Source organism: Pseudopodoces humilis, chromosome 2, assembly GCF_049639895.1.
Source record: "Pseudopodoces humilis isolate 2021_Gansu_Grassland_sample_001 chromosome 2, ASM4963989v1, whole genome shotgun sequence".
NCBI lineage: Eukaryota > Metazoa > Chordata > Aves > Passeriformes > Paridae > Pseudopodoces > Pseudopodoces humilis.
In genome coordinates, this window is record NC_142201.1 from 32484326 (window position 1) to 32503101 (window position 18776).

General features: G+C 40.1%; 1 protein-coding gene across 1 annotated transcript; it reads left to right on the plus strand.

The window, feature by feature from the left end:
- Nucleotides 1-581: 581 nt before the first annotated feature.
- NIPA1 (NIPA magnesium transporter 1) lies at nucleotides 582-15967 on the plus strand. Its single transcript, XM_005516512.3, has 5 exons — nucleotides 582-766; nucleotides 3988-4035; nucleotides 7987-8077; nucleotides 9307-9467; nucleotides 10704-15967. Exons 1-5 carry the CDS (start codon nucleotides 607-609, stop codon nucleotides 11213-11215), a joined length of 972 nt encoding a protein of 323 aa, XP_005516569.2. The 5' UTR covers nucleotides 582-606; the 3' UTR covers nucleotides 11216-15967.
- Nucleotides 15968-18776: the final 2809 nt, after the last annotated feature.

Here is an 18776-nt window from a genome sequence, read left to right on the forward strand (position 1 = left end):
ACATCCCACGCTTTCGGGCGGACCGGGGAGCCGACGTGAATTTTAGAAACCCCACGGGAAAGCGAGAGCGTTGGAAAGAAGCGCTGCTCCCGCACCAGAAACACTGGCCCGGCGGGACTAGTCTGCCCTGCATAACATCCCTCTGCACGTCTTCTCGCACCTCTCTGTCTTTCCGCATCGTTTTGCCCTGCTGTCACCCCCTCTCCCTCTACATCCCTGTGCACATTTCTCCACATCCCCCTGATCTCCGCACCCCCTGCCCTTGGACGCTCGCAGCTCCGCGCTTCTGCCCGGTATCTCCCCACGCCCGGGACCCCCGACAGCGGCGGTAGCGGGGTCGCCTCTCCCGCCGGGGTGCCAGAGCGGAGGAGCGCGGCACAGAGCCGTGATGCCAGACCGGCCGTCGGGGCAGAGCTGCCCGTGCCCTGGCGTCGGGCTGCTGCCGCCCCCGGGCGTAGCGGGCGCCAGGAGCCGCGGCTGCCGCCGGTGCCGCCCGGAGCCGCCCCCGGCGCGGCGCAGCGCGGCGCAGGGCGGGTCCCGGCGCAGAGCCGCTGCCGGCAGCGCTGGGCCCGGGCAGCCGCCGCGCCTGCAGCTCTCGGCGGGGCCATGCGGATGGCGGACGGTGCGGCAGCGGGCGAGGGGGCAGCGCAGAGCCCCGGCCCCGCCGCCGTGTCGCTGGGCTTGAGCGTGGCCGTGGTCTCCAGCCTGGTGAACGGCTCCACCTTCGTCCTGCAGAAGAAGGGGATCGTGCGGGCCCGCGGGAGAGGTAGGGGCCCGGCGCTGCGGTGGCGGCGGGTGGGAGCGCCCCTCCCGGGGCCTCCCTCCTCACCCCGCGACCCCCCGGAAACCTCCTGGGTGTGCGGGGCCGAGGCCCCGGCCCCCTGCGGGACGGCTGCCCCGGGCCGGGGCGGCCCGGCCAGCGGCGGGGCCGCTCCCTCCGTCGCCCCGCAGCCCTGCCCCGCGCTGCGGCGGCCGCCGGCCCCGAGCGGAGGGCGGGAGGCGGGGGGGCCGCCCGGGGACCCGGCGGCGAGGAGGACGGGCACCCGAGCCTGTGTCCGAGCCTGTGTCGGGGGGGTGGCCGTGTCGCCTGGTGCGGGGGGCACCTTCCCGGCGTCTGGACCGGGGGAGCCGGCTTCAGTTCAGTAACACCTTAAGCGTGTTTGACATCGGAGGTCCATGACTGGATGGAGGCGCAGGGGAAGGGATAAACGAGCGGAGAGGCGGCAGGTGGGGGTCAGTCAGGATGTATTAGCGGAGGAGAGCAGCGAGGGGTTGCTAACTGCGCATCAGCAACAGCTTCTTGATGCATGGTCAGCACGCTGGTCTGTCACGCTGTAATACAGCGCTGGGACTTGCGTGTTGTATGCCTTCCTGCCCATACACAAGTTCTTCTTTTTCATGTACTTGTGGGACTTTACCACCAGTTTCTGTGGCTTAGATAGTTTCTTGCCATGAACAGTACCAGCGCATCTTGTCGTTTGTTTATTCCAGCTCTTCCACAGACACACAGAAGTTATATCAGTCACATGGCGTTTCTGCTTTTTGAGAAGAGACAGATCAGTAACATGAAATAATTTATTGCTTATGTTTTTCATAGTGAAATCCCATGCCTCATTATTATTTCCTGAGGTGAACATATTCGGGAACTGACTGTGCTGTCTAGACAGTTTAACCAAAACAAAGCTGTAAATTCACAAGTGTGAAGATCTGTATTTTATTTTGAATTCAGGGTTCCCCAAAGCATGCGGCTGAACACCATTTACTAGTTGCAAATGCTTTTTTAGTTCATGCTTTGAATATAGGAAAATGCAATTTAAAAAAATTATTTATTTGTTTGTAGTACAATTCTTTTATGTAAGGGGAAGACTGTAAACACAGGTTGCATGGTGCCTTTGAATTGTATTACTGTAGTCAATAGCCATTTATTTTTGTAGGTGATGGTGTCTGTGTATGAGCATGTGTCCATAAGTTCTAGGAACTCTTTTTTATGAAAAAACCTTTTTAGTACCGGGACAAGGTGTTTTCTCTGTATACATTGCACGTATGTAAATACTAACATATACGTACACATACAAATAATATAAAAATAAATTTTTTATATATATATATATATTTGTACTTGCATTTCCATTTCCTGCTGCATCTAGCATGTTCAGGGTGAATGCAGTGGAGCAAAGCAAGCTTGGAACTATGTTACTACAACCTGGCAGCCTGATCTAAAAAGTTTTTTTTTTTTTGCTTTTCCTGCAATGACCTTACATTTAAGGGCATCAGACAAATTTTTGTTTTGCAAGCATAGTCTCCCTTTCCCTCCAAGATGGCTGTAACCCATTTTGATTGTCCACAGAGAGATTGCGTTTGCATCATAAATACAAAACTTTTTCTTTTTTTTTTTTTTTTTTTTAAGGGAAACAATGAGAAAACACAAGAGAAAAATAATTTTGCATCCCAAGGCAGCTGGAGGAAGTTTCCATTTTGAGTGTGCTTGCTCCTGAAAATCTTTCAGTGGAGCACTGGGTTAAGTGAGTGATGGGCGTGTGCTTGCTTTCTCAGTGCTAGCAGCTGTAAAACTTCCTGTTTTGAAGATATTACTGGTGTTTGTGCATCTTGCTGAGCATTTTGTCGTGCTTTCTGTTGGCATGCTCATTGAGGAGGTATCCAGGAAAATACCCCAGGTTTCTCGCTATTTCGTGTTATGGAGCAGTAGAGTTCTGCCTTGAATCTAGGAGTTGGAGCTGTGAGTCTGAGATGGCCAGTGTCAAATGATGTCTTTTTTCCATTGTCTTCAGCAGGTGTTGTATAATTAACAAGGAGGCACTTCAAGTCTCTTCTGTCTTCTCTCTTGAATCAATAATATAGTATTGATGTAATTAGCAATCCTTGTCTAGTTAGAAACAGCAGTGGGTGACAAATATTTTGCAAAGTTACCTTACTTGAGTCAATATTTTCTATAATTTCTGCCCCCCAACGTGTTTTTATTTTATATGCAGTAACAAAAGTCTAAAAAATTACTACGCCCACTCTAAAGCTGGCCATTTTCATTAGTCATATTTAATCTCTTTTCAATTGTATAGTGTGATTTCCAAGTGCTTAATACTTTATATGTCTCCAGAGTTACTGATGACTGTCGGTTTTTTCCGTTTGGGATTTCAGAGTAGGTACAATATTGCCTACTACTCCAGCAGCTTTTGAGAGGGCATCTTCCCAAATTAATGCAGACCTGTATTGCTAGAAAGAAGAGCAAAACATAGGAGCGTAACTTGATGCCAAGGTTGTGCTCAGAGAAGGCCATGCTTTAGTTTAGGAAGTGGTCATGAACCTTGATGTTCTACAGAAGCAGAACTTCTGTGGTGCACAGGCTCCACCTGTGCACATCCCAAGGCAAGAACTTATAATTTGACAGTGAAAATAATCATCCTCCAGTTTGGGAAGCACTAAGGACAATACAGAGCTTTTACTCCTCTCTGAAACAAAGCACTATGTCCAAAATTCAGAGGCTTCAGTTGTAGCACTTTCCAGTGCTTAAATACAGGAGGATCGGGGGACACCATGGTCCTGCCAAACCTGTGTGCCAAAAAAATTTCTTAGCTACAATTTTTCCAATACATTTTCACTGAGGTTGTATTAGCAAACTAAGTGAGCCAAATCAAGTTCTGTTTCCATAGGTTTCCAAGAAGTGGTTCTAATTTGTATGCTTAAATGTCACCCTCAGAAGCATTTGGTGACATTTTGGATGCTTTTCTACACAACAGTTCATTAGTGTCAAATAGGTACTTCAAATTGGAAACCAGAACTTCTAACACATTGTCTTAAGAAAGGCTTACTTGGAAACATAAGCCAAACCCAAAATTGTTTGGTTTTTTTTAATCAATTCAGTTACCTTAAAGAACAGGTTTAAGATGAAGGTCCTTGCTAACTGAGACTGCTGTTTCATAGTTCCAGTATTGTTATTTCATATTTTTCTAATATATTTTCCTATACTTCCAGGTACTTCGTACTTAACTGATATAGTATGGTGGTCAGGCACTATAGCAAGTAAGTATCTTAAAAAGTTTTAATTTTTTTTATTTTTTTTAAAGAGACATTTGCTTAGATGGTGATAGGAGACATCAGGAAATCTGGGTTCTCATCTTGAATCTCACGCTCCATGAAATTCCATTCACGTGACATGAAATTCCCATCCCTAGAAATATCCCACTTTCAGTAAACTCTTACCATGGCTACCATGCCTCGTGGTGTTTGCAAAGGCAAAGAGCTGTGACAAACATGAGTCAGACATCTTTCCACATTTCTGAACCATTTAGTACTTGCAGCCCTTGGCAGCCACACACTGCTCTGACTCTGTGTTCCTGCATGGTTTGTGTCTCTGTATTGCACTGGCCAGCTCAGTTTTTAATAAGAGTCAAAGCCAAATTAAAAATTGTTGCTCTGCACAAAAGGGCTCATTGAGTACATGTTATGTTTTAGATCAGAAAGCATTTAACTGGCCTCAATTAAGGAAAAAAAAAACCTCTTTTGGTTTCTGGTTCAACAGATACAGTTTCAGTTTTGCTTTTAATCTGCAAGATCAATGCAAAGCCTTCTGTGGTGCTGATATGAAATCAGTGTAATTTTACCCTTAATATCTTTGTAACTATGCTAACACCAAGTTCATTTTCTGATGTGTGTCTGGAGCATGGGGAGCAACTAGCTTTCTCTTCTTACACATCTGCCCTAGTTCTACCCACAAGCTTAGACTCATACCCCACTTTTAGACTCTAATCCAGCCTTTAGTGAATTATTTGGAAAGTTCTGATGTTGTTTCTGAGAAGTATCTGAGTCCATTTGTGCCCCTGGTTTTGTCTTACCTATGGCAAGGTAAGTCTCTGATTTTTGGTTTTGTTGTCTTAAAGCTATGCAAAAGGAATGAAAACTGATAGATCCCATTGAAGGACAAAATTCACAGCAAGTGTAGAAGCAGAGCTTCAGAAGAAAAGTCCTCAGCTGATTTAACCTGAGTTTAAGTAGTTCTTTGACCACTTCCTCCCCTGACAAAATCACTACTGCCTAAGTAGAAATAAATCTGTGCATCAGTCACTGTTTATCACTCCTGAGGCTCCTGTAATCTCTAAGCAGAAGAAGTTAAAAACGGGAGGTTTTATTACAAGACTTATCTTGGTGAATCAGAGAAAACAATTTCATGCTTAAAAGAGCTGACTGAATTGAATGAAGGCAAAACTGCTGAAGGGAATGATATCAGTTGGCTTTTTTTCCAGTAGCTAGATGCAGGTATTTCAAAACAAAACTGAGGAACCAAGCAAGAAGAATTGCTTGGATGTTATAGACTCAGAATGGCAGCACAGTCACAAACAGCAATAGCAAGGGCTAGGTAGGCACCTATGTGATGCAGAGAAAGGTGCTGTTTGGGGAAAGGTGTTACTTGTGGAATTAGCAGTACCCCCAGTTATCTGGGTGAAATGATAACAGCTGACATAATTTTCTCAACAAGAGAATTTGGAGTTTGGATGACTAACAAAACCCACGTAAACTCTATCAACTTGTTCTCGTGGTATTTGTTCAGATGGTGAATAAGTGTTTCTGTGTTGCCATGCTGACTCAGCATAATGCTGCCCAACCGTTTGGGGCCCCTGGGATCCACTGGATTACTGAAGACTTCAAAGGAAGGGCTGCAGATTCTGCTAAGGGACTTTTCCTTACTCTAGTCAAAAGACTGATTGCAGCATGTGTACAGGTATTTCAATGAGCATTAAACTAATTAATTGGCTAATTAATTAGTTTCAGCACAGGTTTTGATAGCAGCATAGATGTGGCTGGTTCTTACAGTGAAAACATCTGCATTAATGCTCTATTACAGATGGGGAGTACACTTGCGAAGTGCATCTCCTGTTTGTTGCCACAGATTGGGCTGTATTTCACATTTCATAGCAGAGTTGGAGCTCCTGACCTGGTCTGTAAAATGAAACTAGGTTGGAAGATGAATTCTAGGAACATACTTAATGCATGTGAGCTGCAAAAAGCCTTTGAGTTAGCGGGAGCAGGCTGAAATTAACCCCCTGAAATAAACTGAAGGCTGAAATAAACCCCCTGGCATGCCTAGAATAGATATCTTCTGCTGTACAGGTCTAGTCCTGGTCTCCTTGCTAATGGAGACATGCCAGAGTGCATCAAGTTTTGTGTTGCAGTAACTTTGAGGGTACTGGTAGTTGTTTATCATATTAAAAGCTTGGTGTGCCTTCAAGAACTGAAGTCAATGTCTTGACTCACGGCACTGATATATGTGATGAGGAATTTCTGTTCAGAGAGGACTGGATAGGTTGGCAGCAAAGGTCCCCAACATCAGGTAGATGGTAACAATTACTGAGATCCTTTTTTTCATTGGTGTTAACTAATCCTGATCTGTCATTTGTGGTGGTAAGGGACTGTTACCACTACTCCATGGTGACATGGAAAACCTCCTGTGAGTTCAGTTGCCTTACAATATGTTCCATTTGACTGAAGCTTCAGAGATCTACTTTATGGATTGATGTTGGTGCCATCTGTTGAGAGTTCTTCCAACAGGAAGTTAAGACACCTGACCTCTAAAAAACAGCAATCTTTTGTCCGAGTCAGTTGGAAATTGATGTAATCTGCAGAAACGCAGAGTGCCGGCTGTGCACCATTCTCCATCCAAGATCTGCCCCAATGCCTTCAGATGCCTTGAAGATAAAGCCAGAATTGCCACATAGATCTCCAGTCTGAGGCTGATAACCGAGTTACTCTATTCCCAAGGACAGAGAGACCACCATTGTCTCTTGTGCCTTAGAAATGCTGTTCATCCATTTCTCTGTCTCACTCCAGCACATAGAGAAAGCCTCAGTGAATTTAATTAGTATAATTTTGCCACACTCTGCAGTTTTGCAAGTTTGTTTGTCTCCTTCATATTTCCTGTAGGTTACACAGGTCTTCAGCTCTACTGATAATGTGAGCTAAATTGGTAAATTAATTAATGTTTGCAGAGTGCTTTGCAGCTGTAAAAAAATTGGATGATAATAATGATATTTGATAGTTGAGGGTGGTGCCAGCCTGAGCATAAAGACATCTTGGATTCTTGAAATGTTTTTAAATGCTGATAATAGCTTTTAACAGCAGCAGGAAATTTGAGCTCTATGTAATTTGTGCTCAATCTCAAGCTTCTTGCCAGTTACCACAGACCTTGTAACTATGCAAGTATGTTGACCTATTAAAAACTTGCCAGCACTTGCAAACCCATCCAGCTTTTATTTTCTAACTGAAAATTTGAACACATGAACTATTATCACAGCTGTGATTTGCAATACTGTAGTATATCTTGGAATTTGCTTTTGCTGGAGGAAAGAAATAAAATAATAATATAGAATAATAATAAAGAAAAAACAAAATAAGGCTGTTACTGTGGCTTGTCAGGCATGTTCTTTTTACAGTTGTCAGGAATGACTTTGGATATTACATAGTGTTATGAAAAGTTGATGTAGTGTATTGAAGGGCCTTTATGTATGCGCTTAGTGTTTCAGTAGAAGATTCCTCAGCACTGTCTTTATTTCCCCTCCAAAAAAATAACACTGCTGTTAGGAACTATAATCAAGTACATTTGTTTTACATGAATGTATGTTCTAAAGATGAAACCATGAATTATAAATACTTCTACCCCTCCTCATACAAATATTTCTGTAATATTGAGATTATAATCCACAAGTGTTTCTAATTCATAGTCTTATTTATATTTAACTAAGTTACAAATGAGATTATTTATTGTGCCCACTTGGATACTCATGTGTGACAAGAGTATTAACAAATACAAAACTATAGAAAAATTCCAGCCATTTTGTTTACATGCAAAATTAACAGAACTAAGCAAATTGTAACATCTGTTTTCCAGTTAGGTCAGTCTTTCCCAAACAGTATTGGGAAAGTTTTGATTACTTATTTTTACAAAGGGGTTTAAAGGCTTATTTCTGGTTCTCTCAACAGTGGCACTGGGTCAAATAGGGAATTTCTTGGCCTACACTGCAGTCCCAACTGTGCTAGTGACGCCCTTGGGAGCTCTTGGCGTTCCATTTGGGTAAGAGTTTGCTTTTCTTGTTCTTATCTCCATGTCATTGCTACTTAATAAAATGTCAGATGGACTCAGTGCTCACTGGAGGTCCACTGAGGAATGTCAGGCTTATAGCTGTTCATGATGTGCTATAATGTCACCCATTCCTGTTTTCCCCAGGAAAGCTGGGCTGGGGGAAGGCAGTGGTGAAGAAGGGTTTTCCTCAGTATCTTCTGCTTTTAGCTCTCACTATGGTTTGGAACAGATAAACATTGTTTTTTCCCCCTTCTCTGTGGTTGTTCTGGACTTTTCTGCCCATTCTCTTGTTCACAGTTCCCTTACTATGTAGATCTTTCCCTTTGTCTCACAGTGTTTCTTTACCCCTCTATCCATAGCCCACATGTGTTTATTGATGCTGATTTCATTTCATTTGGTCTGGCCTCTTTCCAAGGAGGAAAACTCAAGGGAGTTCCTTGCATATCTATGCTCCTAGCTTCTTAGAAGTTAGATTTGTGGGAGGCACAGAAAAGACAGTGAGTTTAAGGAGTTTAATATGTACCTAATGTTCTGTGACTAGATGAACTACAGTTGTGGAACTACTGCTGTGAAAAAGCACAACTCTTTGAAAACAAAGCTGTGCATTGCCTTGAGATTTTTCTGTTGTCTGCTGAATTGTTACTGCACTGGTCATCTGCTTCAGAGTGTAGATGGCATTGCTTCATGTCTGTCTTTAGTTCTATTACTATGAAACACACTGATGGTGCACTAAGTGCCACCTGTTATTTTAACTTAGGCCACATATTTTTCCTTAGTTTGGTCTGCTATATGTCTGAGCTGAGCCCTGGGATCTTTGTAACCAAAAGTCACTTTTACCTCATGACTGCTTTACCTATGAAATGGGGCTTTGTGACAGCTCACCAAATTGGTAATGGGTAGATGTCTGCCTCAGGGGTCAGATGTCTGGTTTGCAGGTGTTTTGAGGGGGTGATGTGGTTTTGGTTTTTGGGGTGTTGTGGCTAGGAGTTTTGTTAGGGTTTCTGTTTGTTTTGTTGTGTTGTTTTGAGTTTTTTTCCTAAGATGTCAAGGATTGAGTAAAACTGCAAATGGATGAAGATCCTGATTCCTCAGATAACTCAGAAATACATTTTGAGAATTCATCAACATTTGATAGTATTCCTTTAAAAGGGAAATTCATATGGCACAGCACTGTTATTAAGGATGTAGTCAAACTTCTGTTTTTCTTCCTCTCTCCAAAGGTCCATCTTAGCTTCTTACCTACTGAAAGAGAAACTGAACATTCTTGGCAAGCTGGGATGTTTGCTAAGCTGTGCTGGGTCTGTTGTTCTCATTATCCATTCCCCAAAGTCCGAGAGTGTAACGACTCAGGCTGAGCTTGAAGAGAAGCTTACAAATCCAGGTAGTTTGTTTTTTTATTAATTCATAATGATTTTCTGAGGTAGAGCAGGAGCACTCTTGAGGAAGAGGCTTACCACTTCTACCAGGTAGGGAAATTGACTTGTGAAGAAATCATGATGTGACAGAGGCAAACCAGCACAGGTTTTGTGTAAGAAAACTATGCCCTAGGCTTCTTAGAACTTGTCATATTTATTGGAATGTGTGCAGAAAGGAAAATGTAGATACTTTTGAAAACATTATCCTGCACAGCAAGCTCAGAACAATGGCCTGTTGAACTTTTTTAACATTATGAAAAACTGTATCTTGCTAGTTAGAGATGAAAAGTATAAATCTAGGATCTCAATTTGTTTTATACAAAACAAAAAAATACCATCTTTCTTCTCTCCTTTATTTCTCCATGTTTTTTAATTAAAAGTTTAAACTAAATACCAGTTATATTCCCAGATTTCTTTGCACAATAAAGGTATGTAGAAATAGGCTATTGAGACATATGCTGAAATGCCTGTTCTTTCTCACCAGCTGCTGGAGGACACATACTGGTACTGATATGTTCCAGGCCCATTTTTATTTTTCTTGCTTAAGAGCTAAACTGCCAACTATTGTTTTTCTTGTATTGCTTTAAGCAAGAGAAATTCAAACCTAATAATATCAGCTATTCAAAAAATCTGCAAACAAAGAAAAGTAATCAAATACCTTGGTCTCAATTTACCATTTAAATCTGAACAAAGTGCATTGGCTATATATTTCTTTAAAACTCTAAAACACATGTACTGATGGTATAATGTAAATAATATGGCCTCATGTTTGTTCTAACTGTCCCTACTCATGTGCTTATCTTAGTGGGATCTTTATGTTTAAGCTCTTTGCTGAATCCACACACTGCGCCTTAATGAACTGTTTATGAATGAGGTGTTATCCTTCTGTCTGTCATAGGAGGCTTTAAGGAGTATGGAAAAGAGAGTAAGATTTTAAAAAGCCATCTGAAATCCATTTCAAATATGCCAGAGTGTGTAAATTTCTACATGGTTATTTGTTTTTCCCAAAGAACATGACAACATCATCAGTCATAGGTGCCAGTATTTCTGGATGCCCAGTGATTTGGATCTATCTTCAATAGCAAATCTTAATTGTGATGTATACCTGAAATTCACTGCTAGGACATGATTTGCCTGCTAAAATCTTTAAAAGACCAAGAGTTCTCATCTTGATATTTTCTTGTTTTCTTTTTGTTTTCCAGTTTTCGTGGGTTATCTCTGCATAGTGCTGCTAATGCTTCTCCTGCTTATCTTCTGGATAGCTCCAGCTCATGGACCTACTAATATTATGGTTTACATCAGTATTTGCTCTCTGTTGGGCAGTTTTACTGTTCCCAGTACAAAAGGCATAGGGCTGGCTGCTCAAGATATCTTTCACAATAACCCATCAAGTCAAAGGGCTCTGTACCTCTGTCTGGTGCTTCTGGCAGTATTAGGATGTAGCATTATCATTCAGTTCAGATACATCAATAAGGCACTGGAGTGTTTTGACTCCTCTGTGTTTGGTGCCATCTACTACGTTGTGTTTACCACCCTAGTCCTGCTGGCTTCAGCCATCCTTTTCAGGGAATGGAGTAATGTAGGAGTCGTAGATTTTTTGGGCATGGCTTGTGGATTCACCACAGTATCTATTGGAATTGTTCTTATACAAGTCTTCAAGGAATTCAACTTTAATATTGGAGATTTAAACAAGCCTAACATGAAGACAGATTAAAATAATTTTGCAGGGAAACTGGATGGCTCAGGGAAGGATGCAGAGCTGTTCATTTCTAGGTCACTGTTTCAAATAGGATTCAGGCTGGTAACTACCCTCTGACAATTTGGTGGCCTATGTGAAATGAATTGGAGGCCTCCATCCAGTTTCAAAGGAACAGCTGTCCATGTAACCCAGTCAACACAATAAATGACCTTAATTGGAACTACTGATTGAGTCAGCATAGAGACCAATGTATTTCCTCACTGTAAAAGGTAGTCCATCAGAAAAGCTCTGAATATTCTGACAGACCTGTGTGAAAGCTTTTGTGTCTTCTGAGGTACCATTTCTGCGGGCAGAGGACATCAGTTTCTAATGCACTCAATCTGATACCTTTCATCATAAGTGATGTATACCTTAAAATAAGAGGGGGAAAGTAAGTGGAACAATTTGTGAATCTCAGTATAGCAATGTCTTCACCGTCAAGGCTGTGAATTCTCAGACAAATGTTGGTTGGATCATGGACTGCAGATTTGTTCTTTTTAGTGACTGTCTTGGCAACTTTGTCTGCCATGCGGTGAAGACATGGGGGAGTTTTAAATTGAGTTCTTTATACAGAGCAGTGGACCCTTACATATCTTTCACTAATTACTTATCAGCTCATGGTAGTGTCCAGGTATGCATTTCTTTGTAACTTACATTCATTAAGACATACTGCATTCATCTGAGAGTTTTTAATTAGGAGCAGGTAGAAAGACTGTGAAGGATGCGGAAATGATGCACAGATTCATTGCCTACATGGTGGCTTATCTGTAAGCAGCTCAGAACTGTTTCAGTGCCTTTGCAATCAAAAAATACTGCATAATTGTGAATGTATTTGTTTCAGATGGCCTATACTCGTTTAATAATTCAATTTCACTGTCTACAATATTGGACTATATTAAAATTCTAAACACATAAAGCATCTAGAAGGACCATATGTTTTTGGAAGAATTTACAAACCTGAACTGAAACCCCTGGATGCCTTGACAGCTTCTGAAAAACTCGTAGTCCTAATGGGAAGAGGAGTGTTGAAATCAGTCCAGCATACCTTTATTTTAGTTAAATGACTAAATGCAGGAGACCATTTATGTGAAACAGCTGATAAATAGGGACCACAAAAAAAAAAAAAAAAATTAGAGAGAAGAGCATGAGACTTTCATAACTCAAAAAAGATGATCTGATATTCTTGTTACGTGTGAAAAACTGAAAAAACTAAAGCATTCAGAGAGCTGAGTTTTAGGCAACTGATAGGGACATTCAGGTTGGTAATTCATAGACTGGTGTGAACAGTTCAGTTGTAATATTTTCACAAGTAGTACAGACAGCTTAAGCTACGACAGGGTAAGTCCAAACAGCTCCGTTTAAACCATTTAGAGAACATTAGTATATTAAAGAAGGAAATAGTTAATTTCATGTTCTACTTATATTTGGTGGCAAAAACATCATGAGTGAAAAAGTTGAAAGCTTAAAAAGCAATGAATGTTTGTTTCCATATAAGTACAAAAATGGAAGAGTATGGTGGAACTCAACATCTCTAGATCAGAACATCTCCTGAGAAAACAGAAAATCCCAGTGTAATTACAAGACAGTATTTGAGAAAATTCCCAATGCTTTGTCAAGGAATCATTAATGTAGCTTTGTTCCTGCCTGACAGGAACATGGATGTTGATTAGTGGGGAGTAATATTGTCTGCACTTGTGATGTTTTTTGTTGACCTGAATTGAGGTTTCCTTAAAACTCAACTTCCATTTTCATTTAAAATGAATGCTGTAAGCCCTACGAATGGCAGCAATAATTGCAAAAGTGAATCAAAAAGATTTAGTGTTCTGAAGGGACTGTTCTGAGGGAGTAAAAGCCCTACTATGTTATTTGCAAGCTTGTTTTAAAACTCCATATTGCAGGGGGAATGGCTCTGAGTTGGCAGAAATGTGCACTTATAGGCCAGCACACAGTAACCGGGTATCTTAATGAAATAGAGTAGCACTAGCAGAGAAAATACCATCTTCATGGATTTTCAAATACTGTGCAAGGTTTTTAGAAAGTTTGAGAATTGTAGATGAGGGTAATTAGGCTATGAAATCTGGTTAAACTAGCCTCTGTCCATTACTGATTGGAAGATGGTATCTTGGTTCTCAGCAAACACTTATATTTTGTCATATTAACTCCCTTTCTTTTGACTGAACCTGGAATTGCACATAGGTTACAAGACTTGTACTAACCTACTTTTTAAAACAATGTTATCCAGTTTCTGAAGCAGTCATCTTTTCAAAGTTCAGCTTCACTATTCATGAGTTGTATGTTGGTTTTGTATTAGCCTTTAATCTCTGAAGACTTCTATGAAAATCTTCAGGTTAGAATGGAAATCATTGTGGTCTCATTCCTCCTTTGGCCATATTTGTCTGTCTTAGTTGGTTTTAAAATTAATTCTCAATTATTTATAAAGTGCCTGTCCTAGTACATTAGATGCATATGCAAATTATTAGTAAATATTAGGTTCAAAATAACTTGATTGCCCTGTCTAAACCTTGACATTTTCTGCACCACACAAAGTTTACTTGGTAAGTGCTCACTATGCAGAGGAAGAATAAAGTAGCAACCATGTTCTGTGGTCCTCTGGCCATTGTAACCACTGATAAATGTCAGCATAGTTCTCTTCTCCCTGGCTGCTCCTCATCTGTGATGAGCTTTCTAGAAATGTCTAATTAACCTTGATGTTTAAAATATTTCAAAAGCCAGCACATAAGGTGAAAGAAATTCTTGTGGCCTTGCACTTCATTTGTATCTGCAGCCTTTTACTTCTTGAATGCTAAGTAACTGAAAGCTTTATTTTTGCTACTTTGTTCAGCGTGTAGCAGTGTTCTTTCAAGTTCTGCTGTACCTGGATCTGGTTCAGTTCTAAGTTTAGAAATGTATTAGCATTTTCTGTTGTCACTGTTGATATGATTCTTTCCCCCTCCATCCCACGCCCTCCTTTTTCTAGGTGTCCTACCTTTTTTAGTCCCATTGCTTTTCTGATCGGAGAGGAGGCACTGTTGAATTTTAGCTGTTCCCCCTTTTTTTCCACGCCTTTGACAAGTAAGCACTTTGAATAAGACAGATAACTGAGTTCCATCATCTCAGGGAGCAAATGTGCACAGTTGTCTCCTGAGCTCTGGCACCCCTCATGCTTCGGCCCTTTTCCCATTCTCATTGTGTTATATGCATTGATAGCTGCAAGCCAGATGACTTCAGTTCTGATTGCAAAGTACAAGTGGGAGAGGCTACACATACAAAAAGCGGACTCATTACAGTGGTGGAATGCATTTGAATGACATTCAAATCCATATGAAAGGCGCTTCACTCCTATGTCTGACTTCTGTTACACTTGTCAAACATATTTACGTGGTACTCACTTGAGGATAGCTCTTTGATCATTATCCCTTCAGTGTATGGAGGATTTGCATTTATTAGTCATGATCTCTATTAGGTGTCAACCACAAAATTCCCTCAAATGTTCAGTAGGAGAATAGAAACCTTTTTGATACAATCAAAAAATCACATTTGTTACACCTTAAATACTTCTGTAAAAAAGAAAAATATCTAAACAAGTTAACTGCTGTATTGACTTTCCAGGACTCTGTATGTGTAAATAGAGCCTGCTTATTAGTGAGCTGCAACTAACATTAATAAGAACATGTCATATCACAGTTCGACAAGTGAGGCTTCCTATTAATAATACTGATTTATATTGGAACATATGTATTTTTGTGAAGCAACTAGCACTGCAAAATCGAAACACTGGATTAAGTTGTTGAAACACTAGAAAGTGAGGTTTAGCTTTCATTTTATTTAGAAAAAAAAATACAGGGTTTGTATTTGAAGAAATTTGGGGTTAATAACTAGGGGATCCTTTAAGTGGGAATTTGTTTGCACATTGTACCCCCCCACATACATTCTTGTTTCATAAATCTAAGACATCAAGGATTCTACAGATATTCCCCGGTTGTCTTGAAATGGTGTAACTGCTGAAGTTTTCCTGTTAAATCAAGCATTATCAAATGTCTATCTCTTACCTGTTATATTTGTAATAATTCTTTGGTGCTATCTGTGAGCTTACAGAATGCAGAATTTTAATGTGTACTGTATTAAGCACCAATGTTGTCAACAGTTATCATTACTAGTGCCCAAGTGTATCAGGCAGCAATGCTGAAATGTAACAGATTAAGAAATTTCTTTTTAAAAGTAGCAAATAAGTTTCTTTATTGTTTGTGGTTGTGTTGGGTCCTTCCATGTCTACATCCCTCCCCAGATAGTTGCTCTGTAAAGTGGAAAATATTAGAAAATATTACACAAAAGGGGTATTTTTAAGTCATTTTTTTTTAAACTGTGGAACTTTCTCTTCCTTTTTATTAATTTCCCTTTTTTGTTTCTTGAATGTAAAAAGTAGTTCTAATGGGATATAGGGAAAAGGTAGTTGGCAACAATGTTAGGTTTGGTTGCTTCAATGCTTTTGCAATATAGTTACTACAGATTACACAAAAACAGTTTATTTTATTAGCTTCCAAATAATGTATATATAGATTTGTTAATGGCTTACAAGTCAAGCTTACTCTCTTTGCTTTTTAAAAAATAGTTATAGGCATGTTGTATTTGCCTTGTGTAAATTATAAAAGGCTATTTATTAAGTTTTCTGATAACTAATCTATTTATTAACCTGTATTGTTTTGAAATAAATGATTTATTTCTAGCTCAGTGCTTGTTTTGTGACTCGTTTTTAGCAGATGGGGTCAGGGGGAAATCAAGTTTCCCACACACCGCTTTACAGGCTAATTCAAATTCATAAGCCTAAACTATTTCTATTACCCTTTCATAAAATAGCAGCTTTGTTTTTAATCAGAATAGCAGATTCTTGCAGGGATACAGATAATTTGGCCTACAAAGGGCTCAGTTGCCCTTTACCAGTATCTACCACCAGGCTTAATGTCTTCATTGGACTGAAGTTTGATCACAGGTAGAATGAAGACTTCTCTAGCAGAAATGTTTGCTGGGGCTTGAGTCACTTCAAACTGTGTATTCAGGGTTAACATGAGCTCTGTTCCTGCATTGCTGTACACTGCTTACTTGCTAGAGCTTCTGTTTCAAGATTTACTGCTCCACAGTTGGGTGTGCATCTCGTGGCAACAGCTGTAAAGAAGTCCGTGTCACCAGTCTAATTTACTGTCTGTCATAACAGCTTTCTGTAGAAAGGATTGCTTGGAAAATTACAGTGACTGCCCATCTCATCCTTCATCTGAAATTCCTAGCCCCTCATGTCAGGTGCTGGCAAATACATAACTTAAGAGTCTGTGTGTGTGTATGTGTTAGATTTTGGTTGGCTGGTTTTTTTTTTAATGGTGGGATTTATGATTAAAAACTGCTTCATTCTGTGCATTTGTGTTTTAGGGGATGCATTGATATTACTGCCAGTCAAAACTCAAAGTTATCTTTAAACAAGGACACTAGCTTATCAATAATATTAAATGTATGCAACAGAAATTATGGGTATGGATTTTTTATTGCAATTTTGTTTTTAAAGGTATTGATGATATTCATGCAATATACAAAGACAGACCAAGACAGACCAAGAAAGGCTTTCACTTCTGCATGCAGCATCTCTGATTTTCAAGTAGGTAGGATAAGGAGTCTGTATGTTGTTAGCAAGAAAATTCAGCTATCCTTGTACATCTCAGGAGCTAGGCCTCTAAGGCAGCAGCATTGTGGTAAAGGCAAATGTACCATTTACACCACTGATATTGTTGAAAGTCTGGGACATAATCAATCCTAAGCATATTTATCTCAGCAACACAGTTCATATATATCTCAGCAATGCAGTTCATATTGGAAAAGCATTAAACAAAATCTCATTGTGTCAAAAGAAAAAAAAAAATCCTGTTGATTTTTGTGAGGTTTGTTCTACAAATTTAAGTCTTAAGCAGTGTCTCTTAAGTTCCTTGTGACACTGCAGATGTCGTACAAGTACACTCACAGACGCGGTTTCTTTGTTCTGCTCAGCTGTCTTCACAAAACCAGCAGGGAAATAGTCACCGGGCACCCTGTTAGAGTTTCCTGAGGTTGTACAGGCGTATTTTTGCTCTTTGCCCCTTTAAACTTTACAAGATGTTTATACACATAGTAGATGCCCTAAAAAATCCTGTCCATAGCCATGCAAAAGAACCTACATTGACCACTCTCATGAAATTCATTGGGCACAAGGATGGTTTGTGCACCTGAATTGCCCTATGAGAACAGATTAAATTAGGCAGGTTACCACCATTCTCATGCTTGGAGTTCCTGCCAAATACTCAGCAAACATGCCAGAAATACTGTGCTGTAAATTTCTCCGAGATAGTTTGAGTATTTTCCGTTACTGAGCACAACCCTTGGCTTAGAAATAAACACTTAATTGCCAAATTGTGTGCCAAATTGAAAGCACTTGAATCTGTACTTTGAACAGATGTACGTATGTTAAGCAGAACTAGCAACTGATAAAAACATAAGCGAGGGGATTAACAGAACAACTGAAGTTACACAAGTGTCTAAAATGCTTAGAGGAGTCCAGTTAATATTTTCAGGTATTTATTCGTTATTGTTTTAGCTTGGTTCAGAGGTGTTTTTGTAGGGAGGAGAGCAGAGGGAGACGAGTAGAAAGGGAAGACTTAAATTGACTTGCTTCAGACATTGCTCTTAGCTCAGGAATATGTACACATACACTTTATCAGCTTTTATCATGATCACAAGCACATTAAGTTCTTTAGCTCCTTTAAACTTTGAACCTAGCAATCAGTACTTAGATGCTTCTATTTGTACTGTATGGTTTAGGTGGTATAGGTTTTAATTTTTTAATCCATTTGAGAAACCATTTTCACCAGCTGTTAACTTTTTCAAAGACTTCACTTGCTATCTTTTGGTAAAACAGAAAGGCCAGTGTCCTACATATAATTACTTAGGTAATGACTGTAAATTGCTTAGCAGCTTTTTTATCTTAAAGTATTTTTTATATATACATATATTTTACATACACATGTATATTTTATATACACACACATATAACACTATTTTGTAAGTGGAAAGTTCATGTCAAGAATGCTAGATTAGTTTTATATCAGGGAATGGAATGTTGCCTTCCAAGAATAAAATAGGCCTAACATTTATGCATGTGCTTTGAATGGTGTAGAAATTTAATTTTTGTGACAGTGAAGGACCATTTTTAATGAGATATAACACAGCAGGTAACGTGATGAGGAGTGGCTTTGTTATGGGTATCCTGCAAGGGAAAGCCAAGATTGGTTTTGTTTCCAGGTGTAGCAAAAATGAAGCAGCTGCTTATGCAGACTGGGATATTGTCAACACAAATTCTGAGAAGACTAAAAAAATAGGAACTGCTGTCACTAAGGCATGTGACAAAACTGTCTTGAGTTTAAAAAGGCAGAGCTGCATCTTGCATGTGGAGCTACCACAGGTATTTTGGCAGTGTTGGTTGTTCACACTTAATGTGACAAGGCAGCTGTGTAAAGCATACTCA